The sequence below is a fragment of the Achroia grisella genome, unplaced genomic scaffold (genome assembly GCF_030625045.1).
Source record: "Achroia grisella isolate CSIRO2021 unplaced genomic scaffold, CSIRO_AGI_Agris_v1 utg900, whole genome shotgun sequence".
Lineage (NCBI taxonomy): Eukaryota > Metazoa > Arthropoda > Insecta > Lepidoptera > Pyralidae > Achroia > Achroia grisella.
In genome coordinates, this window is record NW_026713059.1 from 6247230 (window position 1) to 6263779 (window position 16550).

Sequence of the window (16550 nt, forward strand, 5' to 3'; positions counted from 1 at the left end):
GTACCTTAACTGACTGATTAAAATTTAAGTAGGTACTTATTTGCTCAGCTACATTGCTGAGCAAATAAGTAAGTTTTATTTCTTTTACAGATTAATAGAGCTTGGTTTCTTTTTTTTTTTCATGCTAGTGATAGTAAACCAATCTATATCCATCTAATAACGTCAGGTAGGTTAGGAATTATATTATTTTATTAATTTTCCCTATATATATTTATAAATAAAATTTCAGCCTTTCCAATCTTTATCCAATATTAATATCTAATTTACTACAATCACAAAGGTAATAAATATACGAACTACTATTACATTTAAAACAAACAAGTTCAATAAGTAGGATCGCAACACAACTGACTGACAAAGCGGACTGACAGTAATGTTCAGGAATTAATTGTATTGAAAGCAGCCAATCAACATGTAAATACCAAAGTAAGAACTTTACCATTGTTTTAAGTAGGTGCTATAACATTTAAGAAAATATTACATCGAATTTTTACACTTTTCAGTTCATGTTTAAGTCATGTAAATATACTTGTATCTGAAAATTAGAAATTCAACTTGCCTGTTGTGAATCACCGTAGAGATTGATTTCCGAACTAATCACGCATACGTAGGTATGTACCAAATTGAGATAACTACACTACAAAGAAAACATTTTTGCTTATTTTACCTTTGGAAATAAAAATTAATATAAAGAAGTAATTATAAGCATTTTCTTATTTTTTCTCTATTATATTAAACAAATTTTAGATTTGGTAGATTTTTAACTATAAGTTCGTACATGTAAATAATGCGTCGTGGCATAGAATCAACCAGCGGCCATTTTGTGTTCAAAAAGTCATCAGATGGAAAACAACAAATTTGCTCCAAAATAAACTTTAAAGGTAGGTGTACCTGTTTTTACGAAATTCATAAATAATTTATACCTTAAATAAGGCTATTAAAATAATGTTATTTGGTCTCCTTAATCAAGTAAATATGTATGCAATTTTCCGCCATTTGTGTACACGGTGGAATTTACGGCAAATGTTTGCAGTTATACATCGTGACTAGTAGGTACAAAACTGGCTAAAATTGGCGTCTAGAAAATGTTCAATTACAATATTATGGTCTATAAAACTTGCAAATGACATATAGTCTTAGAAATAGTATTGCATTATTATAGATAAGTTAACCCATACGGTGCATATAACCAATTTAAACTTATATATGTATATATACGCTTTGAGATTATAACCGACCGATACTTATATTATAATAACATGCATACTTTTATTGTATGCTTGTTAATTTCCGCAGCAGTCTCATATTAAATTTCTCTTCAAATCGCAATTTAGACCGTTATGAATTTCCTAAAAATGTATGTAGGTTTATTGCATATATGTCTATTATAAAATCCGGCACAGTTTGCTATATGCGATAGGTGTATATAATCTCATAAGTACCATTATTCTTTTACTCATTGGACAGTATAAAATAATGCAAATTTTTTATTACATTATTAATACTAAGAAATACTTATGTGAAATGTCATAAAACACAGTTTTTTGTGAATTGTATTACTTAAATGGTAATTGTAAGTTAAAATTAACATGATCTAAAAGGATATAAAAATACATATGTGCTGTATTATCGAAGAAATCGGCCATATTGAATATAGTAATCAGAAACAATAAATTCTACTTTTTAATATTTGGGTTCTGACTTGGATACCCGTCCTTCAGCCATGGGCTAATCGGAAATGTATTTTTTATACTAAATTTGTATTTAAATTTACAGTTCTTTTATTGTACATTCTTGTTTTATACTTCAAATTCTGTTATGTTATTAGTTTTACCTACTTTGCCGTGTTTACAGACCCGAGGCTGGAAACAGGATATTAGTGCACCGTGCTGGACAACAAACCACTTTTGGTAATTTATTTTTATGAATATATTTCCCGTTTTTTGCCAATATCATAAATTGATGTAATGTAAAACTGTAACGAACCTTTTGGGAATTTATGATGGGCTAGATATATATATATATATTCCAGAGCCGTAAAAAGCCTTTTCATTATAAGTACAAAAACTATTCTAAGTACCTGTCAGTCCGACTACGCGTTTTAAAATCGAACATTATGCTCGACTTTCACCTTTTTCTTGGCGAATTTTACAATAAACTGCTTCTTGCTTGAGACCGAAGTGATTTTTTCAAAATTTTCATAAAAATAAGCTATTTTGTAATTAATATAACAAAATCGTAATTTCAGTTGACACCAGACATAAGCTCATAACTATTGAGTTATTAACATTGCCGTATGATAACCACACGTTTCCATTTTTTTAGTACCGTGAGATTCCGTCATAATATTTTTAAACGTACGTTTTGTTGTTTTTAATAAACGTAGTAGTATACTGTACGTAGGTTACTATTCAACGTAAGGTTATTATTCCAGTCTGTGAGTATGAACCATTTAATCAGCTGACTAAAAAGGCATCATTATAAAGTTGTCCTTGGCTAATGTAAATTTAAAACTTGTGCCAAGCCGAAATAATAATAAAAAATTTGTTGATAATAGATTATCAAAATGTTGATGCACACAAGCTTTGTCTAGCTTAACTTGGGTACAGATGGCGGATACAGATGGCAGATACTAGATAACTGATACAAATACAAAGATATTTTATTTTTTTGTAAATACATACATATTATACATAGAAAACACCCAGACCGATACAAACAATCACATTTACGAATACAAATGTTTGTGCGGTGCGAACAATCGGACGTAAAGCGGTGTGCTAAACCGTTAGACCGTTAATATTTAGATTTTCTGTTTAAATTTCTCTAAATGGGTACATTACACAACAATATAAATTAAAGGTTAACTGTCTATTATTAATACCTGATAAAAGTAATTATATCTTTATTTTACAATCCTATTTCAGATAACATGGAAAAAAATGAGAAAGTATTTACTTCGGAAATAACTAGAGGACAACAAAAAGAAATCAGCGGTCTTTATGAACTAATAAATATAATTCCCGCTAAACCTATAGTTAGTTTGAATTTGAGTACAGCTGAAAAGAATTCATGTGAATTTCAACCCAGAACAGATAAATATTATGAGGCAAAAAGAAATAATAAATATAAAGTTAAAACTGTTAAGGATATTAGAAGTTTATTTGAAAAAGACGTGTATCGTTATTTGTTTGACGATTTGGACAAACAGCAAAAAATATTATTAAGGAAAATAAGAGCAGGGTCCTCTAAAGACACAAATACAATTCAACTAGCAAAAGATATTTTCAAATCTGGGAATCCAATATCTAGGTCTGCATGGCAAATGTTAATAAATATTAATCCAGAAAAGTACTCTCATCCAAATCAATATGTTTTATACAATGGTAAATATATACAAGTAAATGGCAGTAAAGGGGGACGAAATAAATTTATTTGTAATTATGATTTGAAACGTCATAAGGAATCCTTTAAACCAAAAGTTACCGGTAAAAAAAATATTTTAATTAAAAAGAAGAGACTTTTACAAAATTCCTTAAGTGTAAAATTTAAACCTGGTCCATTAAAACTAAAAAAATACCTTGATGATTCTTATCAGAAGTATCACGTTGGTAATACAGAAGTAGTAAACCTACCAAAACCCGGTTTAGAAGTTCAACCTACCTATGGTTGCTCCGTCGAACCAACAATATCGAACTTCTTAAATAGTTTGCGAGATATAGATGGTTTTATATCACAAAAATGGGCAGAATTTGCGGTATCTGTATTAGGAAATGTAGAAAAATCGCATGCTATTCAAATTGATAAGTGCTCTGTAACTTTTGGTTTAAGTTACAAATATGATCAATATCGAATGCTTATGAGAAGGAATCTTGATAAACAAAATAATTTTTATCCCCAATGTAAACCAATATCCCAAAACATAATAGATGTTAGTGATATCATACCTGATGTGAAAATTGTAATCGAAAAAATTTTAGATTCGGTTGAAATCAATCAGATACAGGACAATATGTATACTGGAATAGACGAACCCAGATGTGCTTCTCCCGATGGTTTATGTAATGCTAAGAATTCTTTATCAAGAGAGAAATATAAAAAAAAATATGGTGAGTTGGATAGACTTGATGTAACTATTATAACTTTACCTGAAAATTCACAGCAATTAACACCACAAGCATGTTTGAATTCTTTTTGCACGTTGGGTTGTGTCTGTGCATCGTTGAAATCTCCTGTTCTTTTTAAAAATCATTGTGGTCGAATAGATTGTATGTTTGAATGTAAATGTGACTTCTCAAAGTACAAAGTAACAGATAATTTTGATAGCGACTGTCCAGAATATTTACCAGGTTTGATAAATTTAGATAATGAGATAAATTTAAAATTAGCAAAAGAAGAACAGAAATTTCATCAAACCGTGGTTTTCTCTGGTGAAAAAAGCATATTACTTAAGAGTCGAAAAAGAAATTGGAAAGCATCAAAAAAATATGCTGATTTTTATAGCAGTATGTGTCTAAAATCGGATATGAAAAAAGAACCTGTTTTGTGTATAACAGACATGAAATTTATTTGTGAAAATATTGAACCCTGGTGTATGGTGCATAACTTGTATAAATGTTTTTGTAAAGGCAAAATTACGTATAACTCTTATACAATGATAGTTTCACAAGATGTGCCCATTATAGAAACGTTAGATCCTAAAGATAAAGACTCCTCTGATAGCAGTAACATTTCAAAATGTAATCAACCTAATTTAAGTAATATAACTCGATCAAGACTACGTTCGGAACGAATAAAAAATAACGATAATACTCCAAGAATAATTGATAATTCTGTTTGTAACAGTAACGTTTCAGTATGCTCAAGCTCGTCTGAAATGTCATATATATATAGTACTTGTGCTAGAGTCAACTCGTATACGGGAAGAAAATTTAGTAATGGCTACTATAAAAACGCTAACTATAAAATTTCACAATTGGAAAAAAATGATCGTAATTTAAGCAAGAAGTTACGTTATTTATGTAATCAAAGTGAATTACAACAAAACAACAAAAAAATAGATAATATAGTTACCGCGTCTGGTAAAAGTGCAACTTCTAAAAATGTTTCACAATCTTCTGATTATAAAAAAACAGATGTTTTACCCAATTATATAAGATCCAGCATTGACGGAACAATAAATAAAAAGAAATTAGTAGCATGGCTCGAATATAGTTATAAACTTTATAAAAAGCGGTCTGAGGAGGGTAAGATTAACATTACTCTACAAGCTCCTAAACTTAATAAAGTAATGCTACATCCTTGGGAGTTCATTTTAAGTAGATACAGAGAGCGGAAGAACCATTATTTAGTTTCGAAGCAACGACCGTATCGTATATTCATGGCTGTGGATATAAACCATCCATTTTTTTTGGATTGTATGAATATTGATGACATTCGATTTGCTGATCTTCATAAATATCCCTCGACAATTAAAAATTTACTTACTAATGCAACTGATTTAAAAGATAATTTTTGTATACTTTGTGGTTTAACTTTCTGCTGGGAATTAATTGGTACTGTAACAAAAATGAGCGAAACTAATAATGTTGACGGCGAAACAAATCAAGATATCTTAACATATGATAGTAGTGAACTCCTAAAATATTTAGACGATTCGGATAATTCCTCAAGCCATGTTTCCAACTCTGTTTCGTCTGACATGGATAGCTTGGAGTATGAACTCGTTCCTCAAGAAAGTACTCAAAATTGTAACAATACAGAAAATTTTGACATACAAAACAAAAATTCGACAAACAGTACAGAAAAAACTACACCAGATTCATCAAAATGGTTTGTAATGACCGTTGAAAATGATTTTACCGAGATTCAATTCTTTAATAAAGGATTTTTCGTAAAATATGAAAGTATTATAAGAGCCATAAATATAGCTCGAAAGGCAAACAAAACAGTCCGCTTATCTTCTCAAAAATGTACGGCCAAAAACAGCAATCCACAATTTGGTATATATGCTATTCCATGTACTAACGAATATTGTGTATTTATGGGCCCTTATGAACCTGACGAACCATTAGGAGTGGAAACAATCAAAACTGTATTTCATACTTTCACATCAAAAGGAACTCGAGGTTTTTGGATTACTACTGATAAGGTTGACAATTTTAAAGTTATTGATAATCCAATGTCATTTATGCCAAACTCAAACTCTATAAATACGGAAATAATACCTCTAGAAAATAGCATTATTATTGAGGATTCTGCAGAAAATAAAGATAACGGTGCTGAAGAAGCGAGTACAAATAAAACTTTGGAAAGAGAGACTGATCCGAAAAGTTATCGTATTATGAAACCTATTAAAATTAAAAAAGGCCAGTTGCTGAAATCTGCTTCTTTATTTAATAAAATTGCTTCTCAGAATACTATTTCAGATGCTCAGGGTGCTTCCTTATTAAGAACTGATTGTTTAGTAATTAATGCAAACAACACATTATCAAGAACACATTCTGTGCTACATACAAAGTTGAAGTCCTTAAATACATCTCTTGTTAACTTTAAAACTTGTTTAATATCTACCATACCATCGACTGTAAATTACCAATCGAGTCCGGTATTAGTACAAAAAAATATATCATCCTTATCCACTAATGATAAAATCGTCACAGTAAATAATGCACCTATCATTAAAATAACTGAAGTTTTTTCGGAATTTAATAAACCTTCAGAAAAAAGAACCATTGTGACGAGCGATAGGGGTATGCTTATTTTAAAACCAGAAGACATTAATGAAAGACTAACAACAAATATCCCAAAGTCACAAAATTCTATTCATAGTGATGAAGAAATCAATAATGACATTACAAATTTAATGGCTGGTGAAGTTAGTCGTGATAATAATGATATTTTTATAATCTCTGATGAAGAAGATGACATTACATCTGACGTTAATGATTGGAAAGAAGTATGGATAGAGTGCCAGAATATTGAAACAGTTGGCTGGATTTTAGGACGAAGGGATTCAAAAAAATTTTTAAGTTTTGAACTTCCTGGATTAAATTTTAGTGATTTTTATCCGCAGGATGTTGCATTTTATAAAATTAACAAGTGAGTATTTGTATGGAATATACGTATTTACTGTACTGTTCGTGTACCTTTATAGTTATTATTTCCTTTCAGTAAGAACACATTTGGCACAATGTTTCATATACAAAATCTTGAAATGAATTATTGACACTAGGTAATTAGTGGCATCTATTTTAAACGTTATGATTTCAAAAGACTATACATAATGTAGGCTTGTCTTATGTTAGTTACATGATCAGAAAATGTGGGCAGAACAAAACTTAAGTTTACCATATTGAATATAATATAATTAATAACTATATACTATTACTACCATATTTTGTGATTTGGTCGCTGTGTATTTAATTTTATGCATTTAGCAAAAAGGCAACAGAAACGAGGTTTGAGAAGGTAATGGGTTGTTACGACCACGAAACCATATTACCAACACGATTAAAAAAATATCTATTTGTTAGGATGCCTACGTCCTAATGAAAAATTATGTATATAAATATCAATCAAGGTAGACAACAACCATAAATGCTGTAAATGTTATTTTGTACTAGCTGTTCGCCGCGACTTCGTCCCGGTGGAATTTAACTTCCATTTTCTAAAATAAAAGTAGCCTAAGTTACTCCTTATTACATCAGCTACCTACCAATAAAAGTCCCGTCAAAATCGGTTTAGCCATTTCAGAGATTAGCCAGAACAAACAGACAGACAGACAGACAAAAATTATTACAAATGTTATTTTGATGTACGTACCGTATTTATATTCATATGCATGTAGTAAAAAGCGGTTATTTCAATATTACAAACATACACTCCAATATTTATTTATATGTATTATATATATAAGTTAAGACAACAACCACAAATGCTGTAAATTTATGGTTGTTGACTGTCTTGATGTATATTTAATTTAATATCATAATTAGTAGCATTCACTAATTCAGTAACATTGTAAGAAGAATTGGTAATTGTCGACGGCGTGATGAATGCAACATAATAAATGTCGCATTCATCACGCCGTCGACAATTACTAATTCTTCTTGCCCACGTTTCACTCTGGTATATTTCAAATTGGTTATTCATTGCTGCAGATGAGGAAACTACCACTGTTTCTCGGATTAATTTGGTTTGTCATTAGACAGTAAAATATACGCATTATAGTTACGTAATATTGATTATTAGTTTAAATGTATTAATCGTTCGTAGCAACGTACATATTTGGACTTAGAAAATTAGACTGTAATTTGAAAAAAATCCTTATGTTATAGAGCCTTGTCAAAAACACTCCACATACCTGGACATGTTGAAATTGAATGGCGCGTAGTTGAATCAAAAAGTGAACTGAAGACAGATAATCAATTAGGACTTGAGCATTTGAAGCCTACATTTGTAAGTATAAACACTAATAATTTAATATAATTAAACAGGAGTGGTGTTCGTTAAATAAGCAAAACCGTGATGATATATACGACAATAGCAAAAACTCCCTGAAAGTAAATTTATGGTGTTTACATGATACAGATAGAACACACATACTTACAGATCGAGGACAACTTAAAAATATATATGTTTGGTGGCCTTTTTGCTCGTTTCTTAAACAAGAAAATTTTGGTACCTATATGGTTCCTTTTCTCATCTTTATCTCGAGACTCATTACGACTTAGGCGGAAACCAGCGTAACCAAATACTATATCAGGCTCAAGCCAGCAGTTGTAAAACGTATAGAATTTAATATGACACTGAATTACGTAGGAAGTGTCACCATAATATTTGCTTCTTTTTATTTGATAGGTAACATAGTAATTGTCTATCATGGGACATAGAACAGTTTTTTTGTTACTCGCTATATATTCCAACTAGCTTTTAGCCCGCGGCTTCGCCCGCGTGGACATAGAATATATAGGTTATCGCGCGTTTAAAGTTCCGTGTTCAGTAGTGGGACGTTATACATCCTAAACCTTCCTCTTGAGTCACTCTATCTATTCTGTCTTAAATTATAAAAATATTTTAACCGGAAATTGAAGCCGTTTATATGGTATTGGCAGATCAGTTGGGATCATCAGTATTCTTGGTGTGCATATGTGTGTATATGTGCTAGTTACCCAGCTGCCGCGGCCCGTGCCGGTGGTAATGGTAGCTACGATTAAATTATTCTTCAATTCCTTAGTAAACAGCCTCATCCCATTGCACAATGCACTTGTACGATGGGCTTAAATTTTTCAAAATCATGCTTTTGAGAAATTCCGATTTTTGTCGTCAAGTCGTATGGTAGCAGGCCAGAAGGGTTTAGCCAAAATTCCTGTCGATAATGAATTGCATCTTCGATATTAGTCACGCTATCGATTGATTTGTAATTTTTTATTTGTACGGGATCTTTTTGAATAATCAGATTATTTCGTTGGCCTTTTTCGTGCAAATTCTCGATGTCGGGGTATATAGCATCTATCAAAATTTCTAAATAATGGACGATTTGACCTAGAGACTAATCCAGAAAGATATTACAATTTCTGATTAAATTTAGAGTGGGAAAAATTCCTTCCCCAAGTTTGAGCTGTTGTTGTTATCACTGTTGTGGAAATCACTGTGATTCCATCAAGATGAACTCTCATATTCGTCTGTATTTTGAAACATTCAATTAAAGTCCATAAGGGAGACGATGTTAATGACAGGGAGAGTCTGTCAGAAATCTCCGGCAAATACAAAAGTAATCCCGCCCATGAGAGCAGAGGTGTTTCTAAGATTTTCTATCCAAAGCCTCTATGGCTCATGGTGCATTCATCCCACATAATCAATGAGGCGTAGGCGCGAAGCATAGCCCGTATCCGTCTCTTTCGAGTGGAACTCCATTTTTAGCTGGATATGCTTAGGTTTTGATGGATTTTGGAAGGTCATTGTTGCTGTGTTATAGAGGCTTGTCAGCACTCCGTTGCATCGCCACTCGACTTGGCATCGCTGCAGAGACTGCAGAACAGACCAGATCTCAATAGAGTCAAAGTCCACAAAATCTATACATAGAGGTTGATTATACTCCTCTGTTTTCTTTATAATCTGTGTGAATGTATGATGCCTAACCACTTCGAAACCCGGCCTGTTTCGGGTGTTTTAAACTCATCAAGCCTCGTGAGACGCTTCGTGATAACTCTTCAAAACAGCTGGTATATATTAACACTTGACTTAACAATGAGATGGGCCGATAGTTATTCAGTAGGGTTTTGTCTTAGTTTTTGAAGAGCAAAATAACAATGGCCCTTCTCACGGAGTGAGAGTACCTGTAGAGTTCTCCCAGTAAAGAAAACCGAGTTGAAGAGTTCCTGAAGTACCCCAAGTACAGGAGTACCTGCAGCCTTCAGGAGCTCAATGGTTATCCCATCTTTACCTGGGGCTTTTTCATTTTGGAGCTGTTTAAGAGCCATCTCTCATTTCAGGTATCTCATGTAGTAACAAGTTAGAAGAGCCCTGGGATCTCCAGCAAATGATTTAGGCCGACATACGTATGAGGCGTACAGTTCGCTGAATAAGTCCTCACATAATGGCCACGCTGGGCGTACGGGTTGGCGATCGCGGTACACAATTTCTCGTACCTATGACGCTGCTGCCCATCATCAGTCTGTAGAATTTGAAACTGTGTGTGGATATAATGACTGTACCGCTATTTATATGAATGTGTAGCCATGTTTAACCATATAATTCTTGACGTTTTATTAATCCACTTACTGTCGACCATCCTTTTTATAGTTAAACTAGCTTTCTGTCCGCGGCTTCGCCCGCGTGGACACAGAATATATAGATTATCGTGCGTTTAAAGAATCGTGTTCAGTAGTGGGACGTTTTATATCCTAAACTTTCCTCTTCAATCACTCTATCTATTCTGTATTTTAAATAAAAACTCATTAAAATCCGCGTAGTTATTCAAGATCAAAACATACATATAGATCAAAAAATTACATAGCCGTTTAAATGGTATTGACAGATGAGTTGGGATCATTGGTATTCTTGGTATATGAGCTAGTTACCCAGCTGCCGTGGCCCGTGCCAGTGGTAATGGTCGTTACAATTAAATTGTCCTTCAATTCCTTAGTAAGCAGCCTCTGATGAGTTTACATTTCTCAAAATCATGATTGGATCATGCTTTTGAGAAAATCCGATTTTTGACGTCAATTCGTATGGTAGCAGTTCAGAAGGATTTAGTAAAAAATCCTGTCGATAATGAACTACGTTTTCGATATTAGGCATGCTGTCGATTTATAATTTTTTATTTGTCCGGGAACTTTTTGAATAATCAGATTATTTCGTTGACAGTATCATCTCTATTGCCCTAATAATGAAAGCCTTTTTCGTGCAAATTATCTATGTCAGGGTATGCAGCATCTATCAAATTTTGGATCTAAATTATGGATGATTTGACCTAGAGACTCATCTAGAAAGAATTTTCAATTTCTGTTTAAATTTGGAATGGGAAAAATTATTTCCCCAAGTTTGAGCAGTTGTAATCAATAACAACTGCTATCACTGTTGTGGAAATCACTGTGATTCTATGAAGATGAGCTCCCATATTCGTTCATAATTTTAAACTTTCAATTAAAGTCCATAAGGGAGACGATGTTAATGCCTGTCATTAGAGTCTGTCAGAAATCTCCAGCAAATACAAAAGTAATCCCGCCCATGAGAGCAGAGGTGAAGAAAGAGACTTCTAGCGGCGGCGCTTCTATTAAACTTATAAACAAAAAAAACACTTATTGTGTCATAACTATAATATATAGACATATGCCGTGCTCTACAAAGTTGTAGGACATCATTTTGTTCTATCATCAATAGTTTTCGCAGCGCATGCGGTTAGGTATTTTTTGTGCAATTTTTTGCAAACCTTGGGTTACATTATTGGAGATTTCGTAAGGATCCCTAATTTTTTTGGAAATATAATATAGCCTATGAGACTCAAGGATAGTGTAGCTTCCTAATGGTAAAAGATTTTTTCAAATCGGTCCAGTAGTTTCAGAGCCTATTCAATACAAACAAACAAACTTTTCCTCTTTATAATATTAGTATGATAAAGTGTATTGCGCCTAAGCAACCATACGTACCCCACATAAGAATTTATAATTATAATTTTGAAGACAATAGGGGTTGATAGAAGCAGATAGTGCAGACATTATGTGACACACTGTGAGCGAGTAGAACAGTGCTGCCAATATTGTATAAGTAAAATAGATAATGCGTCCATTTAAAGCGAGAGCAAGTAAGATAATAAGTAATATCGTGAGCTACTTGCCCTGACGCAGCAAATAGTCAGTACGTTACGCTCTCTCTCTTTACTGCGCTAGTTCCCGTATTTATTTATTGTGATTTCGTACTAACAACCGATTATATATTTCTTTTGTGATTTGCATTGCTGATTTTATTCTTACAACTGGGGCTTTGTTTATTAGATTTGAAAAGAAAACCTGCTTGTGATTTGTATTATTGTTAACAAATTTCTAACGATCATGTCTGTGTAAATGCAGAAGAATATTGCAATTCATTGCTAACATGCATTTTATCTACGGAGAATACAGAAAATATGTGAATGTGTTTCATAATCACAGGGTCAGAATATTTTATTATTTTTCGGTCTTGCTTTTGGTTTTACGTCGACTTTTGGATCAACAGCTTACACCAAAACCCTTCTTTTTGCTTCAAGGTTTACTAGAAAAGCTATATTAAAAACTAGCTGTACCCGCGACTTCGTCCGCGTTAAATAGTGACCTTGACCACATAATGAAAAAAAAATTTAATGACCAAACCCAATAAAAGCCTACTAAAAAACTTTTCATCCTTTTTGCTTCAAAAATGACGAATACATACATAACTCTTTTTCTAAATATATATTGAATAAATAGGCTAAAAATTAAACTTCAAGCTTCTAGCTTTAAAAATGACAATATTTCCACATAAACATTTAACTCTCCTTTAAATTCTTTACAACCCATTTTTCTTTATTTATATTTAATCAACAGCCTCAAAAATTAGTTTCTATCTTAAAAAATGACGAATTTACATAAAAACTTTCACCCCTATTTTATTTTACACCCCTAATGGTAAAATTTTTACAAACTTAGAATGTCATATTTATTTATATTTAATCAACAGCCTCAAAAAAAAGTTTCAAGCTTCTAACTTCAAAAATGGCGAATTTACATAAAAAAATTATCCCCTAATTTATTTAACCCCCTTAAGGGTAAAATTTTTAAAAACTTTGTCATATTTATTTATATTTAATTTGCAACCTCAAAAATAAATTTCAATCTTCTAGCTTCAAACATGACGATTCTTCCATACAATCTTTCATCCCCAATTTCAACCCCTTACAACCCTATTTTCGCATTAAAAAGTAGCATATGTCCTTTCTCAGGGTCTAGACTATCTGTGTACCAAATTTCATTTAAATCGGTTCAGTAACTTAGATAGTTCTAAACAAGTTTTAAAGAAACTTAATGTAAAATATGTACAATAGATTATTAAATTTGATGAATTTTATTGCCAAATTCTGAATAAAATTTTTATTTTTATATTTATCTATCTATACTGTGTTTGTAAGTGATATTGTAAATTTTAATATTTTCCAGTGGCTGGCAAAAGAAGCGAAAGCAGGTGATAGCGACATAAAAAGTAATTCTAAGATGGAAAGTGGGCAGACTTATACTGATAAATACTCAGAAACACCGTAAGACCATCAATATTTTTTGGCACACAATATACATAATACTTACTGCTACAGCTTAACCCTACAACGCTAATTAATACTGAAAGGTACCCAATCTTTCAGATATATTGCCTCTTGCGAACATGATGGTCTTCCTGTTGTCTCTCAGCACTTTGGCACATACTTTCACTTTGGCGATCTTATCTACCATACTATAATATATAATGTTATTTATATATAAAGTTGGTCGTAAAAAGAAAATAAAGAAAATAACCTTAAAGCTTGAAAATTCTAGTTTTCAGATTTTTACGGTTCTCATGCAATCCTGAGATGAAGCACAAAAAAATAACATTTTTTTTTAATGTATAGCCATGGAAACATTTTTTGGCGACGCCAATGCAGTTGTCGTGTTGTCTGTTTATTCAGCTTCAAAATGCTTTTTTCAGGACCCCGAATCCGAATTCAGTCCGAATAGAATTTTGAATGAACAAGGATTTTGTCCCTTCACTTGATGTAATCTGTTAAAAAATCAAGAAATCGATTTTTTCTGACAGTACATACACTGTCGTGTTTGCCAAAGACTAAATAATCACTGAAATAGAGCCGGATGAAAATCATCCATAATTTTGGATTTTTTTTCTGTTCCCTTAATTATTGCGAGTAGTGTATAACAATATAAACTTAATACAGTGCAATATTTTTAAAAACACTATTTTCCAGACTATCTGTGTTTAGCAAACCTCTAACTGTTGACGAGTCATGTCTGAATCGTTGTGACTATGACTGTAGAAACCTGATTGTATTGCAAAGTAATAATTTATGAAGAAATCCAAACACATCGTATTTTGTTAATACGTGCTTTTAGGCCGGCGTCATTCTTTTTAGCAAGTCTACCTTTATACTTCCCAAGTATGAGAAATACTGTAATTGTCCTAGGTTCTATCGATGGGTCCTAGCTGTTGTATATCTAGAGATGTTACATCTTAGGTGTTTAGACGCAGGCCAGTCAAATCGTCGAGGTTACTGTCGTAACCCCAAGGTAGCTCTACCTGTCTTGTTTGTCTCTGACTCACTTCTCTATTACTAAGGGCGTAACACTCCTACCACCATTCGTTAAACAAACAATTTCATTGGATAAGCATAAAATAGGCATCTGAAATGTGAGGGTTATAGGGGCTTTCTTCTGTTCTAACAGTATTCATTGCGCGCTTTTTTATAATAAAATGTTACGGTTTGCTTCATTTCTTTATATATTATCTACCTAGTATTTTAATTATTGTTTGCAGGTGCTGATCAATATCTGAATGAAGAAAAAATTTCACACTAGTAAAATTTTTATTTTACTCTGCAGGATCATACTTGTGCAATTTCATCATTAGTTACGCGATGACTGATTAAATTAATGCTATTACAAAATAATATTGTACAGTTAAATTTGTTATAATATAGTGATCTAGTGTTTAAGTGAAAATACATAATTACCTACTTACATCTATTCAGAAATGCACGATATAGTATAGTAAATCAAGAACGTGATTGAACGTACTGTACAAGGCGGGAGCGGGGAGGGGGATAAGTACAAAAATGCTAATTAGTGAATTTATGGAAAAGCTATATCTTTAAAAATTGAATATTAAATATTTGGCGAGTAATAATAGCAAGACGCAGCAGTCATTTAAAAAATATTTAGGAACGGTATTGTTGTTTTAATCCGATTTATTTATATTTGTAAATTACAGTAGTATAGTACTTGAAATTGCAACAATGCAAACAACAAACCACTGACTTAGAGCTTTTAGGTAATACCTGTTACGGGTTTTTAATACATTTCTGTATGATTATGAGGTCTAGACTTCTACATTGAATATTATAATGAAATGTTAAAATTGTGCTTTCCAGCTGACTGTAAAATCCAGGAAATATGGACAATGTAATAATTACGCACGTATGGTATCACTAATTACAAAATCAACACCTTTACAGAACTGTAAATTTTTTTTTTTAAGACTTGTTAATTTTACTATCCTTTGACTGAATGTTAATCTTAATATCAATTAAATGTGTGTATAATGTATATTTACTAGTTTTATAGCTTTTTTGTCCTAATAGTATCTAATAATTTTGTTTACTTTCGTACTTATTTGGAGTCATAACGTATTTTTTATTCTGGCGTACGATGACTATGTATGTACATATGATTTAGCATTAAAAGTGACTGTGATATTATAATTTGTAACATTCGAGAGGTGTAGGTTGAAGCGAAGTGTTCGGTTTAGGTCGCTCCATATGTAATTATTGTGATACTTGTGACTTTATGAATAATGGTATTGTGAAAATTCCATTATTACATATCTAACAGGCTACGAATGTGTTTAGATATATACCTATTACGTCGTCGTCCCTATCTAAAAATAGATATACACAATTCTACAAATTGCTCTTTGTCTTATATGCATAATTTATGATATATCTACGATATGATGTACGTACCTATATACCTCCGAAATTATACCGAAATTTCCTCAGAGTTTTATTATTATCTAAACTGAGTATAGTATCTTGCCGAATACTTTCGTGTTAAACATTTTAGCTTCTATTTTACTTGTATCTACTAATTTACTATTAAAGTATGATATTCATAATTTGATAAAAAATAAAAGATACTATTAAAATATAATTATAAAACATTAATTTCATTACATTACATTCCCTCTTAATTTTCTTACCTATATTTTAACCAAGTAGCTATTAAACTGTACCTACTCACTCAGTAAGTTAGTGGGTATTTACTATGGGGACG

The 16550-nt window shown here is 32.0% G+C and overlaps 1 protein-coding gene across 2 annotated transcripts; it reads left to right on the forward strand.

The window, feature by feature from the left end:
- Window positions 1-623: 623 nt before the first annotated feature.
- Window positions 624-15255, forward strand: LOC131853196 (uncharacterized). Of its 2 annotated transcripts, XM_059204024.1 has the most exons (6): window positions 624-881; window positions 1855-1910; window positions 2928-7101; window positions 8340-8460; window positions 13674-13771; window positions 15037-15255. In XM_059204024.1, exons 3-6 carry the CDS (start codon window positions 2933-2935, stop codon window positions 15041-15043), a joined length of 4395 nt encoding a protein of 1464 aa, XP_059060007.1. In that variant the 5' UTR covers window positions 624-881; window positions 1855-1910; window positions 2928-2932; the 3' UTR covers window positions 15044-15255. The 2 variants fall into 2 exon arrangements, with proteins under 2 accessions (XP_059060007.1, XP_059060008.1); XM_059204025.1 differs by lacking the exons at window positions 13674-13771; window positions 15037-15255 and adding an exon at window positions 10497-10758.
- The last annotated feature ends 1295 nt before the right edge of the window (window positions 15256-16550 follow it).

Excerpts from the sequence above, each read along its gene's own strand:
- LOC131853196 (XM_059204024.1), top strand. The coding sequence starts at position 2,933 with ATGGAAAAAAATGAGAAAGTATTTACTTCGGAAATAACTAGAGGACAA. Across the intron at positions 7,102-8,339 it reads GCATTTTATAAAATTAACAA|AGCCTTGTCAAAAACACTCC; the intron begins GTGAGTATTTGT and ends CTTATGTTATAG. Across the intron at positions 8,461-13,673 it reads AGCATTTGAAGCCTACATTT|TGGCTGGCAAAAGAAGCGAA; the intron begins GTAAGTATAAAC and ends AATATTTTCCAG.